Raw genomic sequence first — 14,629 nt, 5'->3', positions numbered from 1 at the left:
TATTGAATTGAATAACCTCTTGGTGAAATTACCTTATTTAAATGCAAGGTAATATACAATGCTGGATTTTCTGCTGCCTTGCAAAATTCTAGTATTGAAGTAGTGCCAATAAAGCTGCTCTGCAGGAAATAATTTACAGAATTATTCTAGTTCAGTAGTTCAGGTAAATATGGACTTTTTAACACTATAGGCAGGGTGAGTAAACTCGTTTCATGTTAGACTTGGAGATGCAGGTGTGATTATACACTGAATGAGCAGAGGGAATTGTAGTGATTTTAGGATTCAGATCAATTCATTTTAGGGCAATGAATCTGGTGAAGGGTCTAGACAACAAGTCTGGGGAGCAATTGAGGGAACTGGGACTATTTGGCCTTGAGAAAGGATGCTTGGGGAAGATCCTATCATTCTTTACGACTACCTCAAAGGAGGTTGTAGTTGGGGTGGAGGGGGGTGTGTGTCAGTTTCTTCTCCCAAGCAACAAGTGACAGGATAAGACAAAATGGCCTCAAGTTGTACCAGAGAAGGTTTGCACTGGATATTAAGAAAAACTTCTTCACTCAAAGGGTTGTGAAGCGTTCGAACAACCTGTCCAGGAAAGCAGTTGAATCACCATCCCTGGAGGTATTTAAGAGATGCGTAGATGTGGTGCTTAGGGATGTGGTTTAGTGGTAGACTTGACAGTGCTAGGTTAACAGTTGGACTATACGATCTTAGAGGTGTTTTCCAACTTAACTGAAAGTCTAATAATAGAATCATTTAATTTTCATTAAAAAAAAGGACTACATAAGGAGGTGGCCAGGTGTAACTGGGCTAGTTAGCCTCAGGCTTGAAATGAATCTTCAGGGAAGTGTAAGAACTGCAATTTAGAGTTAGTATTGTCTTTCTGTAGGAGTTTTTGGACTTAACACTTCTAGAATAATGACTTGAACGTTATGAGAGTGAACACTCCTTAATTGGGAGTATTATATCACAGTACAGAAACAATAGCTAAAGCTAGTAATAGTATGAAGATAATAGTAAGATACCAACAGTGATCTGTGATAGTTGGTTTTGTCACACTTTCTTGTTTCTAGTAATGATCTTCTACAAGAGAGTAGGAATGTGCTGTTGAAAAATTGGTGCTGATAGTGAGGCATTGGCTTGCCCTGTAAGGAAGAATTGGTTGGCCATAACTGAAACAATATAGAATTATGTGAAGGAGTAATACAATAAGATCATTTCTTACTGTACAAGCTAATGTACTTAGGTAGCAGGGATTTTTCTGTAAATTTCACAAGTTAAAGATTGGGATGACTCAAAGCAATTCTGTAATGGAGCACTTCTTGCAGAGGGAATTCTCTCAGGTGATGTATTGCAATACTAGGTTTTACCAGGTGAGGTATTGAGAGGTATAGCAAGCTATCTTGTACATGGTCTTAGAGATTCATTCTTTGTGTAAGCTGTTAGTATGCACAGCAGCTACTAAAGTGTTACCAGAAGAACAGAAATGTAGGGAACTAGTTTTGAAAGAGAAAACTGAGTTTATATTGCTGAGCCTAGCCAGACAAGCTTTGTTTTTTTCTGAGTTTTTAGGACAAATAAAGGAATAGAAGGATAGAAACAAGATCAAGTAAGTCTAAACTGGCCTGAAATGTTTGAGCTGAAAGTTAATTTCTAATCATAAGTAATAAAACATGTGGAGATATAAATATTAATTCACCTTTCTTCAACTAACGAGACAGGATTATAAGTTTGTCATTCAAAACCAAGTAATAAAAGAAGTCTTTCCATATTTGAAGTGTGACTATTTCATTCATATTAAACTTCAAACTTCCTGTCTGAATTCAGTTGTGTAACCATCCATATAGTGATGCTAGTGTTGAATTTTTGTCATTTTTAGGGAACTGTTCCAATATGAAGAGGTCTTATTCTGCTTTAGGTTTCCATAAGTGTGGTGTGAAACGTTTCCCTTACAAAAAATCTAGATGCATCCAAATTCAGCCATCATGCTATTTTTTTCTTCTTGTTGGTATTTGCCAAGACATCTTATGCTGTAACTTCTCAGGGGAACTGAGTTCTAGAAATGTTTCCAAGGTCAGACAAGGGCAGCCTAGTGGTGGGTTGGTTTAGAATAAACTTCAAGTTTATCCTCATCAGTGAGACAAAAAGCTGAATAATGAATTTAAAAGGTTGGAGCTTTATTCTGCTGAATTTGTTTGTAATGAGTATTGTAGAGTGGAAAAAAGGTCCTGGGTGTTCTTCCCAAATAGAGTAGCTGGTGAGGCTGCTAAGCCGCTGTATCTATACCGGCTAAATGAAGGGAAATGGGATTTAAATAATCAAGACAATGTTGTATTGTTAACAGAGGCCTACGGATTGTGATATGAAGTTTTCAGGAGATATTGTAATGACCAGTGTTTTTTTTTCCTGTGCTGCATAACATATGCTGATTACTATAGTGTTATCTTCTGAGTTTTCTTAAATAATAGTCCATGAAGTCACTAAAGAGGGAACTTAGAAAGCATTCATTTGAAAATATTCTCAATATATTACATTTTCTTGATCATAATTAGCTTTTAATGTCCTCTGATACACATTAATAGATGTTGAAGTGTAATAAATTGGTAGGCATAACTGCTGTCACTGAACTATTTTTGGGCAAGAACACGTGCCTGTCTGATCAGATGAGTGAATGCTTCTGCTAAAAATTTACAGTTGAGAACTTGAGGTAAGGCTTGGAAGAGTTTTTGTCATGGCCCTGGCTCCTGCTATCCAAGTTGTTAATGAGACCAGCGGTTTTTTATGCTTTCTCTTGTATAGTGGTGTCACTGTAAACTGTGTAGTTAAATGTTAAGGTCAAAGTTTCTTACTTGCAAGTGACATATTGAGCTGAACAACTAATTTCTTATTTATTATTAGGTTCCTCCACAATTGGATTCTCTGGTAGTGGGTTTGGTCAGAAGACTGCTCCACCTCAGAAGTCAGGAAATCAGTGGCAGAAATCCACAAAACCACAAAGTACTTCGTGGCAGTCCCAGACTAAATCCAGCACTACAGCTAAACCCAATTATACAGGGAACTTCAGTGTTATTGGAGGTCGAGAAGAAAGAGGAGTCAGAACACCAAGCTTTGGTAAGTTTTCTGAGGGCGTTACTTATAATGGCCTATGTGAAGTTAGGTGTGCTGTTAGCCTCAAACTCTTGTACCTTTGTCTTTTTTATTTGTTTACATTTAGGTCATATCTAGTATAAAGTAGAAGAGAACTTGGCAAATCTGGTGTCCTGCTTTTGTAAAGCTACACTAGAATATCACAGACGAGCTGACCATGGCCCATGGCATGTTTGGGTATAAAGTCTCAGGGCTATAGTCTCTCATCCGAATGGGCACTGGCTTTCTATCATTGAATTCAAAAGGTAAATTTGCATGAATGCAGGGAAGAGAGGAAGTTTAATAACGTTGCTCAACAGGCAAAAGGATGCAGCCCTTTCCCTAGCTAAAGAGTAGTAGCTAGCCTTAAGAAAAATTGATGAGCTTAAACGTACTGCAAATCACTGTTTCAAAGAGTAGAGATGGGGTAAGGAGCAGACGGATTCATTCTTGGAACCAGTGCCTTGAGATGGACATGTCATCCTTCTGTATTAGCCTTTTGGAAGGGGGGAGGGGGAGGGAAATTCTTATTTATTGGTAACAGGTTTATGCCTCCCTTTCAATGGCAGTGAACAAGTACTTCATTTAACTTGAAATGATATTGCGGATTGGACTAGATGACATCCAGTGTTCTCATCCAACTTCAGTTGTTCTGCAGTTCTCCAAAATTTGTGGGTTTCATAACAGTTCTGTAACTGTTCGTGTTGATACTTTGTTCCTTTGTTATTCTGCATAAATTTCAACATACTTAAATGTACAGTACATTTCTGACTAGACCATTAAATATTCAGTCATCTGAAAAGCTGCTGTACAGCAGTTAGAATTACTCTATAGTGGAAAAATGAAACAATTTCCAAAATCATGAATAGCTAGATACGTACTTCCTCAGATCTACTCAGCTTTAGAAAAAAAGAGAGCATTTAGTCATGAGTATGTGTGAGGTTCTATTCTTCTGGACTGAAAACTTGCCAGTGACCCATTTCATTTGTTCTTTTGTTAGTCTTGTGGAGTCTGTCTAGCTGCTGAATGGTATTTATGGTAGTGATGAAAGCCATGCAGGTGTAGCTAAGTGCATGCAGTATGTTTCTCCAGTTAATGTGTTCTCCCATGTAACTTTATTTAATGTTTTTTCCTTTCATAGGTCAAAAGCCAAAAGTTTCAGCAAATGACTTTGAAGATCTCTTATCTAATCAAGGGTTTTCAGCTAAATCTGATAAAAAGGGACCAAAAACTATTGCTGAGATGAGAAAGCAAGAAATGTCTAAAGATATGGACCCCTTGAAACTGAAGGTTGGTTTGACAGATTTTGATTCAAATGCAAATCTGAGCTTATCCTTTGAACTACCAATAACAAAGCAAAATGGTACAATAAAAAAAATTGATAAAGCAGATAAATGACGTTTTATTTGTATTTAAATGAAAATAACTGTCATACTACCGTGAAGTTAATTAGCACGAACAAGAGTTAGCTAGTGATGAAGCAGTAGGGACAAGAGCACAAAGTATGCCAAAGGAATGCAAGTTCCTATTTCTATCAGCTGAGCTTGGAAAATTTAAGAATGCACCTTGTTAAAGTAGACTTTCTGAAACCAAAATTGTTCTTAATTTGTAGAGTTCCAAAATGTCCCCTTAGTAAAGATGGATTAAGCTGGTAGCACAACTGTCTTTAAAGAACAGGCAAGTGCGAATAGATGTCTTCAGGGTGACCACTTGCATTTACAAGTTAGCTGGTTCTATTGCTGTCCTAAGAAATTATTAAAAGAAGTTTTGGAGATGGGCTGTGCAACTAGGAGTCTTATCTGATCAGCTGTTCAGATTTTCTTGGTGTATTGATGATAACAAGATACTAATACATTTATATATTTGAATATTACTAGTACAAAGTCCATGAAATGGACAGTTATTCTAAGTAAGTTTCATGGAAATATCTGAAAGAATGCTTTAGTTTTTGCAAATTGCTTAAGCAAACTATTAGCATACATGAACTTGTGTATATAAATCAGGTGAGAATCTTAGTGAAGAAATTCATGTTGTACCCTGCGAAGGAGTTAATGTAATTGTAACATATGTTTTTAAGTACTCTTTTCTATTCTCTTGTCACGAATTGTACAGGGTTTTGTAATATGTAACTAACTCATCAATGTCTTTTCCAATGACAATTTCTGTAATAAATCAATAACAATGAGCTACTGTCTAGGGACAGATGCAAAACACAGCTTTTAATTGATAATTGTATTGGATGCAAGAAAGAAGAATGTAGTGTAAGACAACTGGACCTGGGAGATCAGTACAGCAAGACAATTGTACTTGGGTCCCAATCTTGTACAGAATGAGTGAGAGTTCAGACTTTATACGGAGAATGCTTGCACTGTTGCATTCAGTTTTTATGCATTCTGTTTTTCCCAGATTCTTGAATGGATTGAAGGAAAGGAGAGAAACATCAGAGCATTAATATCAACTCTTCATACAGTGCTTTGGGAAGGGGAAAATAAGTGGAAACCTGTTAGCATGGCAGATCTAGTGACACCCGAGCAAGTAAAGAAGTACTACAGGAAAGCAGTGCTGGTAGTTCATCCAGATAAGGTGAGTGTGTTCCTCTAATCTTCCCTCCTTTATACAGAAGTAATAGCAACTGGTTTTACTGTACTGTGCATGTCTCTGACAGATGCTACAGTGTTGGTGCTTGATCAGGATCCTAGATGCTCTTTACTTCTCTTCCATTGTCTTCTGAATTTGGTGCCTTACTACATCCAGGTAGTGCAGGATTTTTCTTGTCATCCTGACATAGCACAGAATTCAACAAATCAATGTTATCAAATAAGATCCCCTGAATGTCACTAATGCCTAAATTTGGTTATGCTGGGTTCTGATTGCATTGTGGCATACTTAATGCTAACTGGTGGACTCTGCTTTATTTCTACCAGCTGAGTCTTTAGGACTTTTAGGGCTATTCACCGGTATATGAAGACTAAGACTGCCACAGCAAAACTGGTGGGAAAAACCTGTTGAACCTCCTTTACAAGAGATTACTCAGCAGTTGAAAAAATGCAATGAACACAAATTCCACTTGTTTTTAAATATTCTATGCATTCTCTTGCTGTTTCTGTTAGTCTCCAAGCATTTGAAGGTAGCATCTTTTTCTGAGTCATTGCTCTAAGCTATGTTTTAGGTATAAAGGTAAGTGTTGAATATACCTAGTTTAAATTTTCAAGCTTATCTTTGGTAGTTCAGTTCAAGTCCTGTGTTTTGTTGCAGCCATAACAGAGAAATAAGACATCGTTCTTTTTCTCCCCTCTGTTCTTTCCTGTTCCTGACTGTGTGGTTTACTTCAACTTTATGTGAGTTTCTTGGTCACTTCTGTGAGCCACTTAACTGCTCGATGTCAGAATACAAGCCTTTTTGAATCATTTTCTTCTTCAGCTTTGATTTCTTTTCTACGACCCTGAGTACACGAGTCCTTAAAGTGCTACAGCTGGCAAAAGCCAAGCAGTAGAAAGGGAGCTACACCAGCAGGTGCCTTTGATGCTTCCCTTTTCTTTTAGAAAGAGCCTGTAACAATGGCTAATTCCATATTGTGGGACTGGATCTTTACTAACCATGAGGGCTGGACTGGCCTGGAGGTAGGGCTGTTATGAGAAGGCGAGGAATCTTCTTTGGTTATCTCCCTTCCTTTGAGTGTGGAGGCAAATGCACAGCCAGGCATATGTAGTTAATGTTGAAACTTAAAAATCACTTGCAGTCAGCATTATTATGTATTCCTATGAGGACTGTTGGGAAGCAACTGCAGAAATGACTGGGTTAATTTTTAGAGCTATTAGCTGAAAGGTTTTCCAAGCTCTTCTTTTCATAAATACTTTTTAAGTTTCAGTAACTTGTGAATTGCACAGAAGTTTGAAGTAACATAAGGAAACCAAGGCTTTGGCTTTGTTTAAAATATTTATGGCAAAATCTGTTTGAGGCAGCAGTGCCGTGTGCTTGCAAAATGCTACTCGCACAGTAGTCTAATGTTGTTCATTATGTTAACAAGTAAAAAAGCTCAAGATGTTTCCCAAGCTGCACAGTTCCAAGCGCTTTTATGTTTTTAACATTCTGTTTGTTTTCAGGCCACAGGACAACCTTACGAGCAATATGCCAAAATGATCTTCATGGAATTGAGTGATGCGTGGTCAGAGTTCGAAAACCAGGGGTCCAAGTCCCTTTTCTAAAAGTTCATCTTGTATTGAACTACTTCCAAAAACTGGAGTTGAGCATTGTTGTAACCTTTTCACCTATGATTTATGAAGTGCTTTTCCATGATTTCAGCACAGTTTGCAATCATGCACTTAAATGTGGTGATGTATTTTGTAAGATGTGGAGTACAAAGCGTTACATAGATGCATTAAGAAAACAGCTGCTCAGTACTTGAAGAAATCATGGTCTGGGGATAAAGATTTTTCAGTTTTATATATGGTAAAATGGAATTTTAATGAAGTTCCATGATCTCTGGTACACTAGTATCAATTCTAAATCATTCCACTTCTGCTGATCTCTGCTTTATCCTCTTCATTCCCCAATTTGTTATTTTCAGTAGTTTTGTGATTCAGTTTTGATCTTTCATGCCTGTCGCCTTATTCAAAGTGCTTTAGTTACCAATAGTGAGTCTGTTTGGATTATTTCAAATCTGAAGGTGTATATTTTCATGTGTCTTTTATGTAATCAATCTGATAATCATTCTGTAAATAATATTTTCTGACAATACCTGTGTTCCTTACAGTAAATTAACAGTTGTTTAGCCAAAAAGACCTCAGTTGTAGGGAAAGTCATCCAGGGTTGTTCTTGATTTTCTTTTTTGTTTTACTTTTTACATATGAATCTAGAAACAAATCTTGGCTTAAAAGTCTGCATGTTCCTGCTCTGTTATTTATTATGAACCTTTGGAAGGCAGTACTTCTTTTACTAATTCTTTAAATGGTATCTTTTCCATCTGATATCAGTGGAACATGCTTTCCATTGGACTTTAAGCACTCTGATAAAAATGTTATTCTGAAACTTGACGTGTAAGCACAAAAGAAAAAACATTTTACTCTGCTTTGATTTGTTGTCAGTGAATGCTACATGATTTATTATCATTTAGAGAGCATTTAGAGTTTTAACACATTTTTGCAGCATGTCTGAACTTCTGTATTTTGAGATATGCATGACATCGGTGTATGTGCAAACATGGGATGTATTGGTAGTGTTGTATTTCTGCTCATCCCCCTTCCATGCACTAAGTAGAAGATGAGCAGAGACCCAACTTAAGAACAAAACTTGCCATGTTCTCTCATCCCTATTCAGGTGGCAGTTTTCACTAGGGCTGAAATAAATGAATGCAGATGACCAATGACTGTTAGATTCGGTACAGTAATGAAATGCAATTCTCAAATCAGATTTGAAAACGTCAAAAATCAGCAACATCTGAAAAGAAAAAAAATAGGATTTTAATGCCACCTGAACAGTGTACTGGATGCAGTTTTCCACTGCTGAGCAGGCCTGAGAGCCTGGGGGTTAGAGACTTGTGAACACGAGTTGCAATTCAGTCCATGTTCTAACACTGTCAACTACTTTGCTGATGAAAGATTGTGTGTGTATGTATATTCACATATATTCAGCTACTATAATTTTTTTGCAGTCAGAAGCCAGGATCAGTTATGGATCCGAAGGCTATGTATTATTTGTAGTTGCAGTTGTATTTCAGTTGCAACTTTGAAGCAGTCTTAAGTCCCATTAGACTTATTCTTTATGAAAGTAGGTAATTCACTTTCTGACTTTTCCCTTGGGACACCTCAGGTTTTTTTTTTTTACACACATGGCCTGCATCCTTAGAAATCAAAGGCTTGTGGTAAGTTTTGTGTGTTTGAAACCTGGTTGGCTTTTTACAGTTCTAAGGCAAATGATACATACAGGCTTAAGTACAGACATGCAATGACTGACTGCACTCCTGTATACAATAGGAAGAGAAAACATTCCTAAGGGAGCTGCTTTTAGTAAGGAAAAAAGTGAGGACTAGAAAAACCCATGTTCCTTTCAGCACATTCAAGAAACTTAATTTTGAGGGACACATTTTTAATTGCTCTCTTTTTGAATTGAAATTTTGGAAGAAAATATTCCTCTGCATTGAATGCTTGGTAGCATTTTCTGGATGACAACTATGTTTCTCTGGTTTTATTTGTCCACTCCTATTTACCAAAAAAAATAATTACAAAAATTTTCTTGAACAGCAGCCTTAGATACGATTTTAAGTGAGCAGGGAAAAATGAGCACAACTGGTTTAATTGGAACCAAAGATCTCTTGAAATTGACTGCCCCTTTTAAAAATTACAGAAACAGACATCTGGCTGTGCGTTCTTCCAAGAGCCATTTGCTACTTAAACTTCATTCAGGTTGACAGGAACCCTCTACTTATTTTACAGGTTAATCACCTCTGGTCCTCAGTGAGGAAGTGTCTGATTCATTACTCTGCTCCTTTCTACTTGGTTGAATTTTAGTTTGAGGAATCTAGGAGGGGTTCGGACTTCAGTGAACTTTCAAATAGTTAAATTTTGCTCACAGGGTGTTACTGAAATCCAATTCTTATAAAATCCAACTTCTTATACGTTCCTGTGTTCAGCACAGCTAACTGACACAGTTAAACAAAAATTCTAAACCAAAATGATTTCATTGTCAAGAATTTAAGTAGTGAACACAGTAAATTGAAGTTTTGTTTTTGATAGTGCAGAATGCGGACCAGTAAAGTGCTTCATCATTTAAGGCTAATACATAACATTTTTTAGTTATTGGGAAAAGGGAAGCTAAGGTAAATTTTATATAGGGTTATACTGAGTCTTAATGTTGCTTTTAAATTAGATGGCCATTTGGAAGAAGAAAAAGTCTAGAAGTTATGTCTGAATTCATCTTAGAAATTAAAATGGTTAAAGGAAAAAAAAAAAAACCACCACCACCACCACCAAAAAAAACCACCTGGGAATGAGGACTTTTACCTTTCTCATGCTCTGTACTTCATTGTCAACTGGTTGAGTGCTGCTGTATGGGAGAAGACTGCACCCAAACCATTATGCATATATTTCATTATAGCTGTTCTTGCTGTCCACAAGCTGGAAAGGTTTTCAGAAGAGGCTACAAGAAAATTGATTAAGCTGAGATTTGATTTTAACTGATACTGTGAATCTTTTCTGGGTGTAAAATGCTTATTTTTCATTCATGCTTATTCATTGCACGCATTTTGAAATGTTGAAATTAGGTGGTCTTGAAAGCTATGGTTTGTATCTGCTTCTGATTGCAAAAGCTGAGGTTGAGGTGAATCAAAAGTGGCGTTGCTACATTGAAGTTGTGTCTGCCAAATTTCAAATGTGGCACTTGCATTTTGGAGCATCTCCTTGACTCTTGCAGTAGATTGTTACGCTTTCTGGCCCATGTTTGTCGTTCCTTTGTAATGACCAAGAATTGATACCATCTCTTTGGAGCCTCCCAGTATCCGTTCTTAAACATGTCAAGCTACTCAATTTTATTGCAAGAGCAAGGAGAAGAAAAGAAGCAACAGATTAAGTGAAGAGTAGAGAAGAATATCTAGACTCTAACCTACATCTCAAATGGTGTTGTTTTATTTGTAATTCTCCCTTTACTTTTCTGTAATTCTCCCTTTACTGACCTGTTTCTAACTATCCCTGCTAAAAATAGGTCTCTAGTAGGTCTGTAGTCTGCTTTTCTAGCCCTTTTAGAAGTGCTACTGACTGGTTATAGACCTGTGGCAGTAACCAAGTGCGTGGCTTTTTTTGCAGAAGTTGCTATAAAGTAGGGCCTTTGAAATGGTAGGGCAGATTTCTGCTAGTTCTGAATTACGTTGGTTATGTTACATTGTTAGTGTTATTAGAGCTGGAGAGTCTGGCAACTTCTTTTAGAATAGAAATCTGTGAAGAAGACAATTGATGTTAAGAGTGCATTTGGCTAGGACCTGCCTGATGGAGGAGAGTGAAGTGTCTTTGCCATGTTGTGGAAGTAAGTTAGTGTTTTGGCCTTTGGCATGGTCGTTTGGTGTTTCTTAGCACTGTCAGATTTCATTGAACTTAATAGAAATGAAAGTGAGCAGTTAAACATTTGCATTCCTGTTAAATCATAGAGTTAAGCTCAATATTGTGAGTGAATACTGATTCCCAGGCATCAAGTCTGTGAGGTAAAGTTCCTGTGTTCTTGTCACTTGGGTAAAGTTTAGGTAGTTTGCTAATTAATGGTAGCTTCCTCCAGCACATGGAGAATGGGAAGCCGACAGCAGTGCTGATTAAGTACATTTCTGTGGAACAGTGGCAAAGTCTTTGGCTTTACACCTCTGAGGGTAACTACTGATCATGAAAAACGCCTTGTTTACCTCAATTTTCTTGTTAATTCTAAAAAGTCCCTCTAAAATTGTTTTGCCAAGCACAAAGTAGCAGCTCCTTCCTGAATGCAGACTGTCTCTAAGCTGCATGCAGAGGATTAATATTTTGCACGAACCAAAGCAGAGTTTGAGGATAACTGAAACCTCAGCTGCCCTTTGGGATTGCTGGGCTACCTTTTTTTTTTTTTTTTTGCTGCTTGCAGGAATATTTCAGGGGATACATACAAGTGGAAACTTTGTTGCTTCTTAGCTCTGTCCTTAATTGTCTAACAATTGCAGTGTAATGAATGCTTTGTAAATAGGTTCAAAATAGTTCTGTACAGTTGCCTGTGCTTGGAGTCTGTTGACATTTTCTGTCAAGACCTTGCAGGTGATTGACCTGCAAAAGCTGTAGAAAGAACTTCTTGTTTCCCACTGCTTGAGTCTGTCTGGTGCAGAGTAGCTCTAGCTACCAGCCACGGGAACTAGGAGCAAAGGGTGACAGCTGAAATGTGGTTCCAGTCTTGATCAACCTTGGAGTGCTTGCTTGCTCTGTTTTGGGTGAGCTTATTGTAGACTGCAGTTTAGACTGCATCAAACTTCAAATATATGCTCAAAAATATAAATCCAGTCATTTTTATGAAGGATACATTTTGTCATAGAAGCTTTTATTACCAAAAGGGGATTAAGAGGCATTGTGAGAACTCCTGAAACTCTTTAGTGGAATGTATTGTATTTTTGCGGTGTAGACTTCTAGAAGCAATTGTCATTTCCATGATAAGGACTTAGCTTGCTCTGAGGTCCTTACTGTAACTACATGTAGTTGTGATTGTACTTTCTATACCTGTGATTTTTCTGGTTTGGGGTGTGAGGAAGAACAGAATAGACACTTAAGTCCTATTTTTGCCATCTTCCAGGAAACAGAGTGTACTGAGTAATTTTGCTACTAGTGAAATGAGAATCTATACCTGTATGTATATAAAGGTAATATAATCAAAGTTAAACCTGGTTTAAAAATAAATTTAATGTTTGGCACAATGTCCTTGAACAGAATATTTTGCTTTGAAATGCACTATGACATAACCAGTGAGCAATTAAAAATAAATAAAAATCATTTGCCTGTTTCTTTCTTTAGTGAGGGAAAAATGAACTAAATATGCAAAGCATTTCCACTACCTTTTTCAGAAAGATATGCAAGGATTTAGAGAAATGGTGCTCATTAGTATGTTAAGGCTGACTGAACCTATTAGGAAACTGAGTGCCTCTTCAAAAGGTCTGCTCTCCTGGTAGAGAGGAGCCCCTGCAGCCTCCCCTGTGGTTTGGCAGCTGAATTCCTTAGACTGCTGTCTGTTTTGTGGTGGTTTCACCCAGCTGGGCAGCTGAGCTCCACCACAACTGTTCTCCCACTCCCTCACAAGGGAAAGGGGAGAAAATATGATGAAAAGGGCTCAGAGGTTGAGATAAGGACAGGGAGATCCCTGAACAATTATCGTTACAGGCAAAGGGCAGAGAAGACTCAAGCAATAAATGATTAATCTCCACGTTATAACTAACAGATTAGAGCAGTGAGAAACTCAAAGCAAACTAAAAACACCTTACCCCCATCCACTCTCAGCTGCATCCTCTCTCTGAGGGGCACAGAGGAACAGCCGCTCCCTCTCGGTCCCTCTCTGCCCCTGCTCCCCGTGGGGTCCCTCCCACGGGATGCCGTCCTTCCCGAACTGAGCCTGCGGGGGCTGCCCACAGGCAGCAGCTCTTCAAGAACAGCTCCCACATAGCTCCGTACCACGGGGTCCATCCCCCAGGAGCAAACTGCTCCAGCACGGGTCCCCCACGGGTGGGCGGCAGCTCCCCCCAGACCCCCTGCTCCTGCGTGGGCTCCTGCAGGGCTCCTGTCCACGGGCTGCAGCTCCGGCCCGGGGCCTGCTCCTGCGGGGGCTCTCCATGGGCCGCAGCCTCCTCCAGGCCACATCCACCTGCTCCACCGGGGGCTCCTCCACGGGGGGGGCTGCAGCGTGGAGATCTGCTCCGTGTGGGACCCGTGGGCTGCAGGGGGACAGCCTGCTCCACCAGGGGCCTTTCCCTGCACAGGCCGCAGGGGAACTGCTGCTGCCTGCCTGGAGCACCTCCTGCCCTCCTGCTGCACTCACCTGTGGGCTGCAGGGCTGCTTCTCTCACATTTTCTCATTTCTCTCTCCCAGCTGCTGTTGCACAGCAGTATTTTTTCCCCTTTCTTCAATCTGCTCTCCCAGAGACCCACCCAGCGTCGCTCCCTAGCTCGGCTCTGGCCAGCAGCAGGTCCCTTTGGAGCCTGCTGGAGCTGGCTGTGCTCTGACATGGGGCAGCTGCTGGGCTCTGCTCACGGAGGCCACCCCTGCAGCCCCCTGCTACCACACCCTTGCCATGTAAACCCAGTAGTACATGTGTACAGTGAAATGCTTGGTGTTCCTTAGCTTAATGTTTGAGCTCAGTGCTTCAATTGGACCAACTCCTGACAACCTCAGCTCCTCTCCTCATCTCTGAAGCTAGGTCTGGTCAATGTCCTCATAAAGCTCAACAGGCTTGTGTCCCTGGCCCTTTATACACCACTGAGCTGCAGATGCTTGCCATCACCAAATGTGAAAGAAGACGTCTGAGGATTCCTGAGACTATAAATGCTCTTAGCCAAGGGTGAGCACAGAAGGGACCCTGGTCTGTGGGTTGCTTTCCTGTGTCGGGAAATGCAGACATCTCCTCTTGGCCTGTCCTTGTCCTCACAGGCCCACAGCCAGCAGCTGCCCTTCCATCCCCGCCCTGAGGAGGAGAGAAGGCTGCCCCGAGCCGGCCTTGCTGATGGCAGCCGACTGACTGTCAGTGGGGTTGGTCACTGGAAGGAGTCGCGTTTCTTCCATTGCCATCTGCTGGCACAAGGACCTGTGCGTGGACTTTTCGGAGTGGTACCACGCTACTCTTCAGCCAAAACTGCATCACACCGATCATTTTATATGTGTTCGTTCATTTTATATGCAAATGCTCTGTGTGAATGTTTTGATCTGGGGTGCTGTTGTCTGCTTTCCCCCTCCGGGAGCTCATGGGATGCCCTGTGGCAACGGGTGACCAACTGCTTGAAACAGGAGCAAGGCACCTCCCTCACTG

General features: G+C 39.8%; 1 protein-coding gene across 5 annotated transcripts in view; it reads left to right on the top strand.

The window, feature by feature from the left end:
• Nucleotides 1-12,608, top strand: part of GAK (cyclin G associated kinase) — a 78,347-nt gene extending 65,739 nt beyond the window's left edge. For all 5 annotated transcript variants that reach the window (XM_083818115.1, XM_083818116.1, XM_083818118.1 and 2 more), the window contains 4 exons: nucleotides 2,899-3,111; nucleotides 4,268-4,416; nucleotides 5,533-5,709; nucleotides 7,230-12,608. In XM_083818115.1, the coding sequence (XP_083674241.1) occupies nucleotides 2,899-3,111; nucleotides 4,268-4,416; nucleotides 5,533-5,709; nucleotides 7,230-7,331 (641 nt within the window). In that variant the 3' untranslated portion in view covers nucleotides 7,332-12,608. The remainder of the gene's footprint in view (nucleotides 1-2,898; nucleotides 3,112-4,267; nucleotides 4,417-5,532; nucleotides 5,710-7,229) is intronic.
• The last annotated feature ends 2,021 nt before the right edge of the window (nucleotides 12,609-14,629 follow it).

The sequence above is a fragment of the Anser anser genome (genome assembly GCF_964211835.1).
Source record: "Anser anser genome assembly, chromosome: Z".
Lineage (NCBI taxonomy): Eukaryota > Metazoa > Chordata > Aves > Anseriformes > Anatidae > Anser > Anser anser.
Note: the sequence above shows the minus strand (reverse complement) of the source record. Positions and strands in the feature narration are given on the sequence as shown.